The sequence below is a fragment of the Vigna umbellata genome, chromosome 5, assembly GCF_029865625.1.
Source record: "Vigna umbellata cultivar VRB3 chromosome 5, Vumbellata_1.0, whole genome shotgun sequence".
Classification (NCBI taxonomy): domain Eukaryota; kingdom Viridiplantae; phylum Streptophyta; class Magnoliopsida; order Fabales; family Fabaceae; genus Vigna; species Vigna umbellata.
The window spans coordinates 18,189,766-18,207,148 of NC_142169.1; the positions used below are offsets into that span (position 1 = coordinate 18,189,766).

Here is a 17,383-nt window from a genome sequence, read left to right on the forward strand (position 1 = left end):
TCTTTCTCATGTTTTACAAAGAAAAATATATTCGTATTTGGGAGTATTTACAGATAAATTTATAGTTATATTTGATATACATACGTTTATTATTTACGAATAATAAATAATGATAAGTATTATAATATTTATTTATAAATGAATTATAGTATATACTAATATTAATTATTAGAAAATATAATTAGAAAATATAATTTATATTTTAGTAATTTTAATTTAATTAAAATTTAAATTAATTTATATTTTATTAGATTAAATTTAATTAAAATTATATTTTGATTTATATTATATTTGATATATTTTTTGTAATTTTATTTTAAAATTATAAAATATTTATTTTAAATATATATAGATATCCACTAATATCTATATATTTTAAAATAATTATAGATATTTTTCAAATAAATATATGATAAATAAAAAATAAATAACGAATGATTATTTTTATTATGAATTTGGATAACGAATCAATTTTAAAAATAATTTTTAAACCTTGACATTAATAAATGAATTCTTTTATTACGGATAAATATTATTGTGCTCAACCTAACTCTGTCATCTTTAACAAAAAGTTAGAATTTATCATTTCTTTTATAGTTCTATATTTTATATAATATGTTTTATTCTAACAACTATTTATAATAAAAAAATTATAATAACTTATTTCAATTTTAAGTATTTAATAAATTTAAATATTTTAATTAAGGTTATTAAAAATATTGTCATAAACTTTTTACTTTTATTTAAATATTTGTAGATTATTTTTTGTGTGGGTAATATAATTCTTACTTTTTGCCTTGTTGTATATAATTTAGTGATGAATTTGTTCTTTTGGTGATTAATTGATCTTTTATAACTTAGTATTCAACTTGCTCGTTCTCTGAAAGAATTGATTGGAAAAGTTGAAGAAAATTAAAGGAAGTAGTGAATTTATCGATGAAATTAATACAAGATAAAAATAAGTATTATGTCATCTCATTGACAATAATATATTTATATAAAAATAAAACTATTTTAAACACTTAATAAGAAAAAATAAGAATTCAATTAAAAACATACAAATTTATAAAATATTTAAAATTTAATTAAGTCTATATTTATTTTTATGATGTAAATATAGATAGGTGTTTTTATAAATTATTTATAAACAAACATGCCTTTAAGAGTTTTTTTTTTTAATATAAGTATTTGTAAATTACGTGTCTTATCCTAATACCATGTATTAAATATCATATTTTATTTGTTAATGTTTTATTCCTTTCTGATATACCTTTTAACTTTAATTTCAAGTTTAATATGATTTAACAACTAGCATTGCTGAAAACAAGAAAAAGGAAACTAGTTTACTCTTCTTTTATCCTTGTTAATATACCTGAAATTGTTTTAACTGGTCATCTCTTTAAATCTATTTCTAAATTAAAATTCAATGTTTTAAAATTTGTTATTGATAGTTAAAAATAATGTTGCATAAAATATAATTTACTTATATGAAATCTAAAATATAATTTATATAATAAAATAGTATTTAATACAAAATTTAATATTATTTTTTTGTTCAAGTGCATTACATACTCTAAAATACAAGTTAAATCAAGGCAGTTAAATTTAAATTAATACGAATGATCATTTTACATGTCTCATAATATAAAAATTCATAATCAATAATAAAAAAAACAACAGTTGATATCTAGAGACTTGTATAAAGCCTTTATTCATGTTGGAAATAGTTTTATTAGAACTTATTTATTTCTAACTAATACTGCTCTTGTATCTATGGAAGGTTTCATCGTTTATTTGCATTGACCACTAAAGTACATAATTAGACTGACATTAAAAGACAAACTTAAATACAATTTTTTATGATTCTTTAATGAAAAAAACTAAAATTTTACCTTGTAATTTATGTCCACCTTTATTGTAATGTTGTCAAGTTGAACCTCAATTGTGATGGAAGAACAGTACAAAAAGACTTTGAAAATTGTATCTGAGTTTTGGCCAATAAGAAAACCTGTCTCTACTGCATAAATATGTAAATGGCATAAATACTTGTCATGTGTTAGGTCCATTTCACTGAACCAATGCATGATAGTGGTGCCATTTGCAGATCAACACAAGTTGCTTCATTGAAACAGAGAACCATGTGCAGCACCAGAACAGGAACTCCTACTGGGCAAACATTTAAAATTTTAGGGGGCATTTATCATGTCTGAAAAACCATTTTCCAACATTGAAAAGACTGAACATGGTATCAAAGGATGAGAACAGAGATGGATCAGAAATCTACATCTCCAAGGTGCTTATCATATCTAGTATCTTTTTTACTACCTATTTGTTACTAAAGCTTCTATTCTTAAAATTTTATGCATGAAGATGATTAAGAGAAAAGTCTATTACCAACATTTGCTTAATATATATAGGTATTAGTCTGAATGGATGAAGAAGAAAACTATTTTGAATTAATTTAGTATCATCCATTCTTAGTATTAATATAAAGAAATGTCTACTAATACAAAGATTCTCAGGTATGATTGCATTTGAATTTAGACTTGTGTCAGTAGCATTACCCTTCAAAAATGAGTATCAGCAGTTCATTTTTGTATTGCCTATGTTCGCTCAGGACATACATTACTTACCAGTACCGATCTTGCAACAACTCTGCGTTCTCATCTAGTATGAAACTGAATGCGAGTTCACTAAAGGAATCACAATGTGGCCAATTACAATATCTTGAAAACATTATGATCAAATTTCAATTTTCTGGTGGTGAATAATTCAAATTTACAATGAGATAGTTGCTTAGTCAAGGTTAGGACAGGCCTCCAAGCTTACTCATTAATTATGAAAACCAATTCTAACTCACAAAGTTAAACAAAAATAATAGATGAGACGAGTGAAATCTGAGTATAGATTAGTTAAATATTTGAATTCCATCAAGGCTTCCACACATACTAATCAGTGCACCAACAAGCAGCTACAAAACCAAATCCTTCAAAGTGAACAAGGTCTGGCAATGTTAATATGTAACTTCATTCAGACAGGAATTAATATGCATAGGTTTGAAGGCCTTGTTTACAATGAATTTCTTTACAAAGTTGAAGTATCTTAAAAGAACCTAAAAATCAAGATTTTTTTTTCTTTCTTCAATTTCTAGTTATTCTGGAGGGGGGGTGCCCAAGGATAAATTCAGTTTTCATGACATGCAGGACTATACAGCTATCACCGAGTGTTAACTCAAGGAGACCTAAGATACTGACGCCATTCTTCAGGTGTTCCCTTTCTTAATGTCAGCATTCTCAGGGCCGCAGCAGTTAGAGGTATGGCAAGAATGTCATAGTCCTTTGGAGCCTGAATTACAAGAGTAACATTCACTTAATCGTGAAAATGGAAACATTAAAAAGCCTGAATACGTTGAAATAGGTACTATGTTTCAATTCAACAACGTAAGCGAAAGTTCGAATTTTAACATTGGTAACTCCTTCTTGGTAGCCATTATGTTGCTCTTTCATGAATTATGGGAAGAAAGCAACTATGTTATAGCTAGTTAAGTACCTTTGGGACCTTAATCAACTTCATTTTTGCCTCCTCCAAAGTTTTTTTACCCTTTTTGGAGTTGCATTTGGCACAAGCAGTCACCTGTCATCAGAAAATACTGAGTTCTAGATCCATATGTAAAGAAGAAGCTGATAAGTAACGAGGGAGTAACGAACACCTATTGTGGCTGGGAAGAAATTATTGATTCTTGAGTATTCAAAATCAGAGGATTAAAAAAACAGGATTGTTCAAAAAAGATGCATTTGACAGAACAAGTAGATAATATACTTTTACCTAGTGAAAGCTCATGCACAAAAAGAAGATAGTTGAGTATTTTCCGTTAGGAAAGTAGCCCGAACATGTTGCCCAAGCTGAGAAGACTCACATTCAAAAATTTGTAAACAAGAGAGATGAGCAATAATATTTTTAAATTGTTTACTTTAGGTGATCTAATCCATAGTTAAGGTCAGGGGATCCTAAAATAGCACCAGTGGTAGATGATGGAGGTTGAAGATAGAAAGTTCACGTGATTCAAAGCCTATGCCAATTATCTTTCTAGTTTTCCAATTCTTTAAGTTAAAAGGGCACCTAAATATAAAAAGAACTGAATTCAAAGTTAATGAAAGAAGAGATATAGCTTGACTAATTCAAAATGGCTTTAGCCTTTGAAGCATTTGGTGGATGAAAATTTTGAGAAAAGAGGAGGAATACTAGCAATGTGATCAAAAGCACCAGAATCCAATATCCAGGATCTACCTAGCATACAATGAGAAAATCGTTGTAGAATTACCAGTATGAACCACAGCAATATAATATGATCTCGATTGAGCTGTTTTGATCGAAAGCATTCTTTTTATTCATTATCTAACAGAATGTTAATGGTATCAAAGGTTGGACTTGGTCCAAAAGCCATTAGAATGTACTCAACCACGGTAACAGAATAGGGGCTGAAGAATAGAGGTAAATGATGCAAACATGAACAATGATGAGTACAATAACCGACTTCCAAATTGAATAGCAAATAATGAACAGTGAACAGAAGCAGAAAAACAGCCTACGTTTGGGGAAGGAATTTCAAAAGAAATTGAAATTCTATAATTTCATTAAAGTAATTGAATTATTTAAAATTAGAGAATTTCATTTTCTACCTTAAAAAATAAGAATTTGAAACTTTTCATATCTTCAAATTCACATTTTGCTCTTTGTATTTTTCCTTCAACTCGATTTTGCTTTTGAACATCATCTTGACTAAGGCTGAGACATGAGACATGGTCGGGATAAATACTTTCCGGCTAATGCAGACTCGGTTTTTTTTTATTGATGTTAATAGAATTTATTTTGTAATTTAAGTTGTGGACACTATTATTTCTTTCTCGACATTAATTAAATTTTTATCTGTCAATGTTATTTTCTAGCTGATATGAATTAAAAAAAATTCAATTCATGCTGTCATGATTATCTTTTTGTCAGTGTTTGCTATGATTTTTTTTATCATCAACAAAGATGTTATTTCTTGTCAATATTTTGTTAGGTTCTTTATTAATGTTAACTGGAAAACTTTCTGCCAACAATTAGGGCTGCGCTTTTATACCAATGTCAACAGGGAAAATTTTTCAATCAACATCGATAAAAAAAAAGTTAGAAGAAAAAATCTCCAACCATCAGCATTGTAAAAATAGCATTAATTGATGTTAACTTAAATAATTGTTCACAACTCCAACTAAAAGCGATATCGGTTAACGTCAATAATGTAAAAGTTTAGTAAATATCAGTTAAAGAAATCTTGACAAACTTCAACCGAGAAATAATATCAACCAAGACCGACTATAAAAAATAATCAATATTGATATATTTGAATTTTTAATAATGATTTGATATTCAAATAATTTTCTGTTTTGGTGGTAATTGAGATACTTTATCCAAACAAGAAACTTAAAATTCATTAAATTTGAATGGTCTTGTCTAAACAAAACATTTAAAAACATAAAACAATTTAAAATTAGATTAATTTTAAATTCAATGTATTTGAATGTCTTAGAAACTATGAAATTCCAAGTCAAAACACAAGCTAAGGGAGGATACTTGTCTGAGATTTGCTTGAGTGAAATATATACAAAACAATTACATAGAACAAGTAAATATAAGACGCAATTTATAAGAAAGAATAATTAGGCTAATAATTAAACTATATTTAAGTTATGATGAATCTTGGAAACTTATAAAGTCGAACATGTTTATTATTATGTAGTTTCCAGCAGTATTATCTATATGCATAAAAGATTCTTACTAGATTTTCCCATGTCCATTCTCCACCTAACGCAGCGGGCACAACATGATCAATGGTCAAATTCTCACGTGAAGAGCAATACCTGTTGAGAAGGTCATATCATATCAGTGCAAGGATTTGTATCCTAACTAACCTAATTACCTAAGGTAAGAACACCTTTGCATCCTTGTGCTCAAGGTAATTTCATAGGAAAGCTAAAATTAAAGGTAAAACACAGGAAGCTCCTTCTGACTGATAATTTATTAGGAGTTAGGTTAGTCACAATAATAGCAAGATACTTGGAGGAAGATCTTTCTCTTATTTTCTGCTCAATTCCATTTAAATGAAGTCTTTCTTTTCTCTTGCCTGATTTTGTTTGTCGTTTGAGTCATAATTACTCCACAAGCATGAAATGTTGAGAAGGGTTACATCCATTATGCATGGCTCTCCATTATAGAGGCAATGAACAGACTCATGCTAGCTAAGGGCTTCCATAAGGAACAAATAACAATTTATACATAATAATTCACGCTACCTAATTCTAATTCTCATTCTCATAAATTACAAGGTGAATGAATCTTGCTGTGCCAAACTAGAGATGGGGAACAAGAATTTTATATTTGATCTACCCCCAACCAAAGGTAAAATTAAGTTGGATTTAGGTTAAAGTTCAGAAAATTGATGCTCACTTCAATAGTTTTACTTTCACATCTGAAAGTAAAGGAGGGAATTCTTTTCTAGGTCTTATATCTCCCACAAAATGGAGAATCATTCCCATTAGAGGAAAAAATGTAAAAACAACTTCTAGGTCTTCTTTACTGCGATAATGTAATGTGAGCATCAACTTAAATTGCTTAACTGAAAGCATGGCCACAGTTGAGCTTTTTCCAGGTGTATGTACTTCAGCTTATCACATAGTTGGCCTTACATTGCTTTCCAGGTTTAAAGTCTTGTCCGTGAATAAATTGTTAATTAATACCATGGACGGCTGTATTTGCAATTCTGAAGTTATCTATACATGGTGTTAGGAACCAGCATTCAAAATAAAGAAAAACATGGTTTTATTGCTTGACTGAAAGTGGATAGAACGAGGAGAAAGATCTTTCCTTCACTAGTTCCACCTTTCACAATCGACCAAGCCCTTGTTGGGTTCTTTCAAATTCAATTCCCCAAGTCCTCTCCCAACCCAACCCTTACTTCCCCCAACTCATCTATTTAACTAATCCCTTCTTATTATATCTCTTAGTTAACTAGTAGTAACCACTTTTTCTTCTCTTTCATCTTCCAAGCAACTTCCAATCTGTCCTAACTCCTAACACAGTCAAATTCTTAAAGTCTAGGAGCTGCATGAATCTTAGTAATATCAATTCTACAGAAATATAAATATATACCTAGCCAGGGTTAAGGAGGAGAGTTAGGCCATTGATGGCCAAAAAAGTAAACTTGCCGATATACCAAATATGTTGGTCCAAGTTGAATAATCAATCAAAATTACTGACATGTTTGGTATATCAACATGTTTACTTTGGCCATCAATGGCCCAACACAACTCTCCTCCTTAACCCTTGCTAGGGGCAGTATGAAAAACAATATTTCCGTTTTGTTGTGGTGAATGACAGAAATTAAACATATTTAGATTTGTTAAAAAATAAAGTTCAACACAGAGCACTTACTGACAGGTGTAATTGTCTCGAAATAGTATATTTTTTCGACTAAGATTGTTCTTGATTATTCTTCTTTTAACAACCTGAAGTAAATGTGGAACCTGTACCAACCACCAAAACAAAACTAAGTTGAGCTCATTCAATGGACCAGGCAAATCACAAAAATTTTCAGCAATAACCATTTGCTTAACAATCATTATGATTAAAAACAAAATATACATGTTGATATTAAATTAGAGCCACCGGTTTTACTGCAACGATGGGAAGCACCAGAAATATTAATAAACCAAAAGCATATTATGTTGTACATACCCTTAAAACAGCTGGTATATAGAAAGATCCACTGGGGGAGTTCACTGTCTTAGCATAATACTCCAGTACATCAGCCTGGAAAAGTGAGATTTCAAAACATAATAACCACATTTCAGTGTTTGTCTAAAATAAAGAAGAAATAGAGTCAAAAGCTGTAGCCGGAATCAGTATATGTGTCAGTATCTTGGTATGTGCAAACTGACCACCAGGCCTGGGGAACAAATCAAGTTCAGATTACACATATTGAACCAAAAAGAAAAGGATTAGAAGCTTGGTTCATAGATACACCCGACTTTTGGAAATGATATATGCATTGAGAAATCCCACCAATTCATTAAGAAGATTAGTTTGGTTTAGTTTAACACTATATATATTCATGTCTATCACAAAATGATAAAATACATAAAATAGGCTTATTGCACACTATAATTAACATAGCAAATGAAAAGTTGAGCAGAAATATCTGACCTTCTCCATAAACTCCAAACATATAGCACGTTTCCAGCCTACGACATTTACTGGCCTGGAGCAGGATGACAGCAGTCAGAACCATAAGCAAACAACTGAGCAGGTGTCTTGATATTGGTGACTATACAAGAGAAAATAAATCGTCACTATTTCATACTATTCACACACACTAAACACTGAGACTATAAAGTATACAGTATTTCATCCCTGAAAAATCGATAACTGGCAGGAAGTGATTACACCACAGTTTCAAAAGCATGATGCGTTGACCAACTCATTATCAATCTAGATTTTTGTACTTATCTTGATTAAAAAAACAATAAAGAAATAAATAGTGATAAATATGAAGCTGTGTGTGTGTGTAGAACCAACATCCCAAATTATGCAAATGCTCCTTGGTAGTGATCCTGAATTTCCCGAAGCAAACAACAAATATGTCATAAAAATAGTCACTCAAAGATAAAATACACATTGAGATCTAACATCAACTATAGATATGACCAAACAAGAGCTTACAAAGACTTAGGTAATTCTCACCTCTTGAGCTAGCCTTTTGGGGTTGAGTTCATTTCAGTTCAAACTCAAGATGGTATTAAAACCTATCATAGTACTGACATTGAACAGGAGTATGTTGAAATCCAACATTGAATCCTCACCTCATTAAGTCAAGTCCAGCCCAAACTAAACTGGCAAATGTGTAAAGCTAAAAAAATTAAGGAATGGATCTACCATTGATGGCAGAAGTATGCATTTGTACATCTCCCTATACTCACAAATCCTTCTGTTAGGCAAATGGCAACTAATCAAACCCACTGTTTCTTATAATTTTTCCATGGAGACTTCCCCAAATAAAGGAATTATTTATTACCATCACTCCAAATAGCACAATAAATCACAATAAACAACTTGTCACAAAACTCCCGAAGCACCAAGTCACGCAGTATTCCTAGAGATACAACAACTACCAAAACCTTACTATCAAACCAGCTGAAAAGGTTAACAATCAACAAAGTACAGAAATAGGAAGTATAAAAGCATTAGACCACCCTGATGTGTAAAACCCCAAATGAACTTTCCCAATTCCTGTAAAACGTAAAGATCACAAATATTATTACTGTACATGCACAGCAACAGCAAAAAAAATGCAAAATTTTGCTTAAGAAAGAAGTAACCTGTAAGCTATGTCCAAAACCAAACCACGGAAACAAGACAAGCCATCCCCGTCAAACACATCATCGTCCTCATCAAAATCAGCGTCCTCATCTTCATCATCATCCTCATCATGAACACTCCCATTGCCAGCAGTGGAGCTTGCTCCCGCATTACAACGGTTGTTTTTGTTACACAAAGAAGATGTTGAAGCATAGTAAATCCTAGCAGAAGAACCTATGCACCTTGTTTTTCGCTCGCTGGTCTGAACTGATCTGCACTTGTAGAGAAAAGGGTCCTTCTGATCCAAAATAGAAGACACGCCCTCCCCATTGAAGAGCAACTTCAGCCGACCCTGCGTAGTGAACTGTGCCATAATACCCTTCACTTACTTTCTCCTTCAAACTTGGAAAGTTTGTACCTTTCTGCTGAAACTTTTGCAACAAACACTGAGATATTTTTATTGGTAGATCATTCAACAAGGAGACCCCATTATAGGTCGGAGAGAAACTTGAAAAACTGAAACATTGATTTTTGCAGGAAAAGAACAAATGACCCAACAAAATTCATTCTGGCCACGGAAAGACCCGTTACCACACATTATCTTGTCTTCCGAATATCCTCTGTGTTTTGACCCGAATTCACAAATATGCCACTTAAAATCAGGTCATAAATTTTAAGTAAACAAAATTGCACTCTATTTTTTCTTTAATTTAAACGTGTCTTAGTTTTTATTATTTGAGGTCATAAATAATTAATACAGTCGTCGAATGACTTTTTCTTTAATTGTATAATAATAAATTAGACGTTTGCAGTACACATATTTACTAATGAAAAAAAAAAAAACCTTTCCAAAAAATTTCTATAAAATTTATCCTAATCCAAAAACAAAATTTTCTAGTTTATCATCTCCCATTTATTTCTGAAAATTAACTCGATGAGTGTTTAACTTACATATTTTGGTTCACAAGACCCCAAAATATTCCAAATGTCAAAAACATATCTAATTTTGGTTTATAATCAACTTCCATAAGCCAATACCTGTGTAACTTTTTTTCTTTTGTTTGTTATTTTTTGTATTAAATAAATATTTCATAAATATGATAGAAAAATTACAATTAAGCTTTTACATTTAATTAATTAAAAATATAATATTCTTAAAAATATATGCAAAAAAAGACATTTATAGAATTTAATACTGATAATTATTATTAATATAAAACATTAAATTAGTGAAAAATTATATTTTTTAAAAATATAAATTATTTTAAGCAATTTAGTGTGTATATATATATATTAAAATTAAAATTAAAATTGAATTTACTAATTAAAATATTAATTATATATAATTTTGTAAGGGTGGTTATTAATATAATTTAAAATAAAATTGATACGTCATTAATAATATGATACATGATTTTAAAATATTAAACTATTTAATGAATTTATTAATATTAATTAGTATATGTGAATTTTAATATATTAATAATATATGTTGATTTAGTTCAAACATACTTATTCGTATCATTGTTGTTTTTGTTATTTTATTAGTAAAATTTCGTATTTTTCCTAATTGGTACTTGTTTTGAATGATAAGTGTAATGATTTTTAAATCATCACTTTGTTTGGATCTTTAACCAATCCTAATTTATTATTTTAAAGGTTAGAAGTTTCATCGATTCAAAGTATCCAAGTTATGCTATCTAAGGGTTTAGTGGGCAAAGATGAATTAAGTTTATATAAAATGTATTAGAACTTTGGTTTGAATGGTCACAAAGTTCATATTTACAAATTTCATATTAAATATTGAACTTTGATAACGTGACCATCATTACATTTTTCTCCCTACTAAATTGGATTTTTATAAATCTTTTTGACTTGTAAGTTAACATAAACTTTAATAACATGACTCTAGAAGTAACGTCACAATTACCTTGTTGGTTTGAAAACATCTAATGCAACTTATTCAATTCTATTATAGCAAATTTCTAGATTTTGTAAAACTTTGACTTTGTAAATTATATGAGATAGATGTATCTAATACAGCGTTATATGAAGATATTAAAAGACTATGTAAAAAGTGACCAGAAGATGAATAGTGAGACAATATATACTTGAAGAAGTTATTGAATTTTGTACCTATTACCTCTTTAATGTTGAATCAAGACGACTTCCAAAGTTCCAACACTTAGTGAGAATTGTAGGAGATAAAAATTATTGGAAATACCATAATTACCACATCCAAGAAAGATTGGGAACAAACTCAATTGTATATTCTACACAATAACGATGAAATTGAATCATATGTTAAGAGACACAAAGACATGCTAAAAAAGTTAAATCTAACTAAGACTTACAATTGAATAAGTAGAAAACACAATGTAACTTTTATACAATGGCTAAAAAGCCACATTTTTGCAGAGTTAAATGCAAAATCCTCTTTAATTTTTGACAGATTGAGATGGTTAGCAAATGGTCCAAAGTCTTTTTTTACATTGGTTATATGATTAATGGGTGCACATTTAACACTAAAGAACGAGATAATCAAAGTACTATGCAAAATGGGGATGTCACTTTGGTGGCTGAATTTATGCATATCTCTCAAGTGCTAAAGATAGAAGTCCGATATATGGAAATATGTCGTATTTTATGATAATTGAACATATATGGGAGTTGGATTACACCACATTTCAAGCACTCATATTTGGTTCCAAGTGGGTTGATAACAATAAGGGAGTTCCACAAGATGAGACATGATTTGCGTAGGGGAATTTTAATAAAGTGGGGTACAAAGATGAACCATTTATTTTAGCATCCCAAGCTCAATAAATTTTTTATGTCACTGATCTTGTTGATGTCAATTGATCAATTTTGTTATAACTAATAAAATAAACTGTCCTTCCAACTAGGATATTGAAGATGAAGATACAAATGTTGAAGATGATCCTTTGTATGACATCATATGATGTTGATCCAATAATAGATGATATCTTGTACAAGAGAGATGATCATGACAAAGAGATTTGGATAAATTCATCATTTTTGTGTCAACAAGAAACCTAAGCATTTATAGTTCACTTCAAAGAAGAAAAGGTTTTGGATTTAAAATTTTTATTTATATGTCTTTCCCTTTTTACCAATGTTATCTTTTTTTTAATCACTTTTATTTCAGGTAAATGACATCTCCTAATGGAGATGATAATCTTCCTCTCGAGGAAGCAAAAGGGAAAAAAGATGTAGTGATTATGAAGAAAATTATTCAAGCTAGAAGTGAAGGAAAAAAATTAAAGGTAATGTACCTATTTTAGTTTTCGGTATATTGGATATGTTACTTTCCTGATTATTGTTCAATATGTACTTATTCATATTATTAGGTTTCATGAAATACAAAGGGTCAACCAATTGAACCTAGTGGCACAAAATTCATCAATTATCTTGGATCCATTGTTTGATCTAATGTTCCTATAACGTGTGATAATTGGAAAGAGTTGAGTTTTAGTGTCTATAAAGACCTCATTTGGAATTATATACAAGTAATGTGTACTAATTAAATCTAATTATTTTAAAGTATGTGTTATGATTTCCAAACTTCTTTCTACTAATATTTTATTTAATCGCTAACTTTTAATGTTGATACATGTCGCAAGACTTATGTGTTAAGAGAGGTAGGTAAGTTGCTTAGGAATTTTAGAACTAGCTTGGCCAATAAGTATCTAAAGGATGAGAATGGAAATTGTTTAGAGAATCCTCCTAATCAACCCCATGAGAAGTATGCATCAATGATTAATAAGAATATTTGGAAAGAGTTTATTGCAAAACATATGGATACAAGTTTCAAGGTAATTTATTGCAAAACATATTGCAAAACATATGCATCAAACTCTGAATACCCTTATACAGACTCACGTAAGGGGTATGCACGCTTAGAACAAGAAATGATAAGTTAATATATAAATATACACACAACATATAAACCTGATTTTTAAAGAATATAAAGTGATCTTACACTTTTCAAAATGTCTTTTCGGTAAGCAAGATTAAGTTTTAGTAAATGAAGATTGTGATTATACAAGTACTATAAATAAAACTATATGTACATAATAAAACTATATGTACATAAAACTAAATAAAACTATAAGTAAATGAAAGGACGGGTTAAACAAAACAATAAAACATGATGATTCCAACTAATGTGAATGAAGAGAAAACAAATCATAAGATAATCATATTATATGTCTTATTAGTTTTATACTAATACTAAGTCAACTCATAAGATAACCATACTATATGTATAGGAATAAAGCGATAACTCTAGTGATTGTAGTTTGAAGTTTTAAAAAATACAAGAACAAAAAGTATTGGTTTTAAAGTAAGGAAGTAAATGTAAAACCAAGATCTGGTAATTTTTTAGGATCTAAAATTATCATTAACTGTTGTGTTAGTCAAAATATCTAGAAAATGAAGTGTCATTCATAATTAGGTAGTAGGTTACTTATGCTATGTTGTGTTAATCATTACCTTTAAGGTTATGTTTATGAGTATAAACTTATGTTGAAATAGTATAAAAATTCATCTTTGTTTTTATTTCTTCGTGGTTGACTTGAAAACTCTAGAAATAAGAAAATTCCTTCATATTTTCTCTAGACTGTGAATTCTGTCCATTCTACATCGAGAAAAGGCTTTGCAATTTTTATTGAGTTTTACTTACTATTGACATTGTCTTTGTTCATTGAAATACACAATAATAATATGTATGAATGCTTTGGATCCAATTCCTCATTCTCTTGTATCATAATAATTGTTGATAATTTTGTGATGTTAGGGAGTACCGAGTTATGTGCCGGTTAGGTTTAAGAAAATAGTCAAACTCAAAACACAAACCCAATTCACATATTACATCAATCAAATCAAGCATCGAGACAAAGGATTATGCATCAATGGCACGAATCAGTGTCCATAACAGAACCAACTTCAATCCCTTATTAAGTTTATTAGACCTCATATGAAAAAATGAAATGAAATAAAACATTTTTTTATAATAAACTAAAAAGGAGATCTTACTTAAAGTAAAGATGAGATAAGATTACGAACCAAACGCGAATGAGGAGAACGTCGAACGAGAACCAAAGGAGAATGTGAAGGAGAAGCAAAGGAGAATGAGAAGAACCTAGTAGGAGAAGTAAAGGAAAACACAATGAATGATATTGGAGAAGGAAATAAGAGAATGTAGAATGGAGAAGGAGAAGACTAGAGAAGGAGAGGAGAGAACATAGGAAAAAAAAGCTAGAGAAACAAATGAGAGAACGCATAAGAAGAAGAAGGTTGGAGAAGTAAAAGAGAGAACGTAGAAGAAGAAGATAGAAGAAACAAAGGAGAAGAACACCACGAAAATACAAAACAAAGATTTTTTTTAATCTTAAAATAAAAATAAATCATAGAGAGTGCTTATTTAAACAAACATTACCTAATGTTCTAGTATGACAATATATAATGTTTTAAAAAAAAAAAGTCTCTTGGTCTCAAAATAGATTTATTAAAAATTAATAATAGTAGCGTTTTTTAAAAATACACTATCTATTGATTCGATAGCACTATTTTTAAAAAGTAATGTATATTATTTCGTGTTTTTATTTATAGTACTTTTTTAACAAACACTTTATTGAACACTCTCTATTCACAATTTTGTAGTAGTGTGTCCATGATAGACGCCAAAAATACTCCGACAAAAGACATTGATTACTTTTAAGCTAGATGCATTTAAAGTGTATGACCCTCCAAATAGTGAGTTAAGGGCTAATTATAGGTGAAATTTTCACAATTTTCACAAAGTGTATGACCCTCCAAATAGTGTATGACCCTCCCTGCTATACAGGAAAAGTTAATTTTCACAATTTTATCTTCTATCCTTGATTTAAGGGAATCAGTATTAAGTTAATCAAAATCATAAAATTTTCAAGTTCATTCTTCACAAGAGGTTCTTTCTCTGAGATATTCGACACTGTTTTCAGGGTCAACTTGGAAATATAAAACTTGGTCAAGAGCTTCATTCTACATCCGAATAAGGACAACTAAAGGGCTTAACTTGTTAACACTGGACGATCTAGGTTCATTCTCTTGTTGACTTATGTTTTCAAGGGTTATTGAGGTAGTTAGATTATGTGGTCTCACTACAAATAGGGCTTATACTTAGGAGAAAAATGTATGAAAAGAGTCAACTGATTTTATCCCAAACCAATATGTTTAATTCGTCCCAATGTTATCACTAGCCAATTGTGGTGTTCTTCCTCTTTAGCTCTTAAGGGTAAATCTCTCTTGAAACCTAAGGATGTAAACTCAAAGAAAATCCTCGAAAGACCAAAAATGAAAGTTTACTAGCGAATGGATCTTCCAACTTTTGAGTAAGTATAGATAAAACTAACACAAGAAAAGGAAAACAGATATGATTGATGAAATTGGGAGATTATACTCATTCAGTGGAAACTTATACATACGAGTGTGTGAACTCTGGCATGTTATTTCCATCTTATTCAGTTCAAACAGTGGAGGTCGATTAAATATAACCGCCATTGACACGAACAATTTGACCGTTGACCCATTCGGCAGCATCAGTGGCCAAGAACCCCACAACAGGAGCCACGTCTTTGGTCTCACCCAGCCTCCCCAAAGGACTCTCTTGCACGATCCTATTCACAGTCTCCTCCGACTTCCCCTCAAAGAACATCTCCGTTGCGATGGGCCCCGGCGCCACGCAGTTCGCCGTGATCTGCGTTCCCTTCAGTTCCTTCGCCAGAACCTTCACCATCGCCTCCACCGCAGCCTTCGACGCAGCGTAAACACCGAACCCCGGCCGCAGCGCCGCCACCTGCGACGACGTCACCAGAATGATCCGCCCCCCGCCGCCTCGCTTCAACCGGTTCGTCGCCTCCCTCGCGCACACAAACGCACCGCGCGTGTTCACCGCGAAGGTGTGGTCGAAGGACTCCATGGTGGTGTTCCCAATGGAGGGGTACGTGCCGTCGAGAACGCCTGCCGAGTTGACCAGGATGTGGATCGGCGAGTCAAAGGCGCGCTCGGCAGAGTCAAAGAGGGACTTGACTTGGCTCGGTTCGGACACGTCAGCCTTGACCACGACGGCCCGCGGCGTGGCGGAGTTGGCGTTGATTTGAGCGGCAACTGACTCGGCTTGGGACGAGTTGGAGGTGTAATTGATGACGATTCGCGCACCGAGTGAAGCGAGGTGAATCGCGATTTCGCGGCCGATTCCGCGCGAGGAGCCAGTGACGATTGCGACTCGGTCTTGAAGAGGAAGTGGTTGGGGTTGAGCTTGGGAAGCGGTGGCCATTTACTTCTTCAAGAATTAGCTAAACAAGGGTTCTCTGATTTAACTAGGACTGATTATAGTGAAAGGGCTGTCAACCTTCCCAAAGCCTTGCTGATCGTGATTAGAGCTGTCAAATGAGTCTCTTTAATAAGATTTGGCCCTAACCTATGTGGGTTGGGGCCAAAAAAGTCCACAGGGCCAAAAAAACTTTTTATTAAAAAAGTCCACAGGGCTAAAAACCCCTAAAGCCTTATAGGCCAGGGCTAGCCCATGGGCTTTTCTTTTTACAAAATTTAACGTCTAGAAACATAATATCATCATACAAGTAATCACAAATCATATGTATTTTTTATCCAGCTTTCATTTTATCTTTGTTAGTAATAACTTATAATCATAATTGATTCATGTATAATTATATTTTTTTACCAATAAAATTAATTTTCTACTTCATAACTGTTTCTATATTAATTAGTTTAATAATAATGCTTTTATACAATTATTTCTTTATTTTCAAATTTTATTTTGATAATTTTTTCATCTTAATTTTGGTTTGTAAATTTGACGATTCAGAGATATCCACATAAAATAGGTTTAAAAGTTAAAAAATTTAATTTAATATGTAAAATTTTGATGGACTAACAAATTTATTTATTGATGGTAATCTATTTTGTC

The 17,383-nt window shown here is 31.1% G+C and overlaps 2 protein-coding genes across 3 annotated transcripts; both read right to left on the reverse strand.

The window, feature by feature from the left end:
• Window positions 1-3,005: 3,005 nt before the first annotated feature.
• LOC124830044 (HNH endonuclease) lies at window positions 3,006-9,960 on the reverse strand. Of its 2 annotated transcripts, XM_088116348.1 has the most exons (8): window positions 9,414-9,960; window positions 8,242-8,296; window positions 7,774-7,848; window positions 7,471-7,562; window positions 5,819-5,900; window positions 4,020-4,100; window positions 3,550-3,633; window positions 3,006-3,345 (listed from the first exon to the last, which is right to left on the reverse strand). In XM_088116348.1, exons 1-8 carry the CDS (start codon window positions 9,764-9,766, stop codon window positions 3,232-3,234), a joined length of 936 nt encoding a protein of 311 aa, XP_087972474.1. In that variant the 5' UTR covers window positions 9,767-9,960; the 3' UTR covers window positions 3,006-3,231. The 2 variants fall into 2 exon arrangements, with proteins under 2 accessions (XP_087972474.1, XP_047159606.1); XM_047303650.2 differs by lacking the exon at window positions 4,020-4,100 and having other exon boundaries at window positions 9,414-9,951.
• Window positions 9,961-15,805: 5,845 nt separating this feature from the next.
• On the reverse strand, window positions 15,806-16,833 carry LOC124830045 (NADPH-dependent aldehyde reductase-like protein, chloroplastic). Its single transcript, XM_047303651.2, has one exon. The coding sequence runs from the start codon at window positions 16,730-16,732 to the stop codon at window positions 15,941-15,943; it is 792 nt and encodes a 263-aa protein (XP_047159607.1). The 5' UTR covers window positions 16,733-16,833; the 3' UTR covers window positions 15,806-15,940.
• Between the last annotated feature and the right edge of the window lie 550 nt (window positions 16,834-17,383).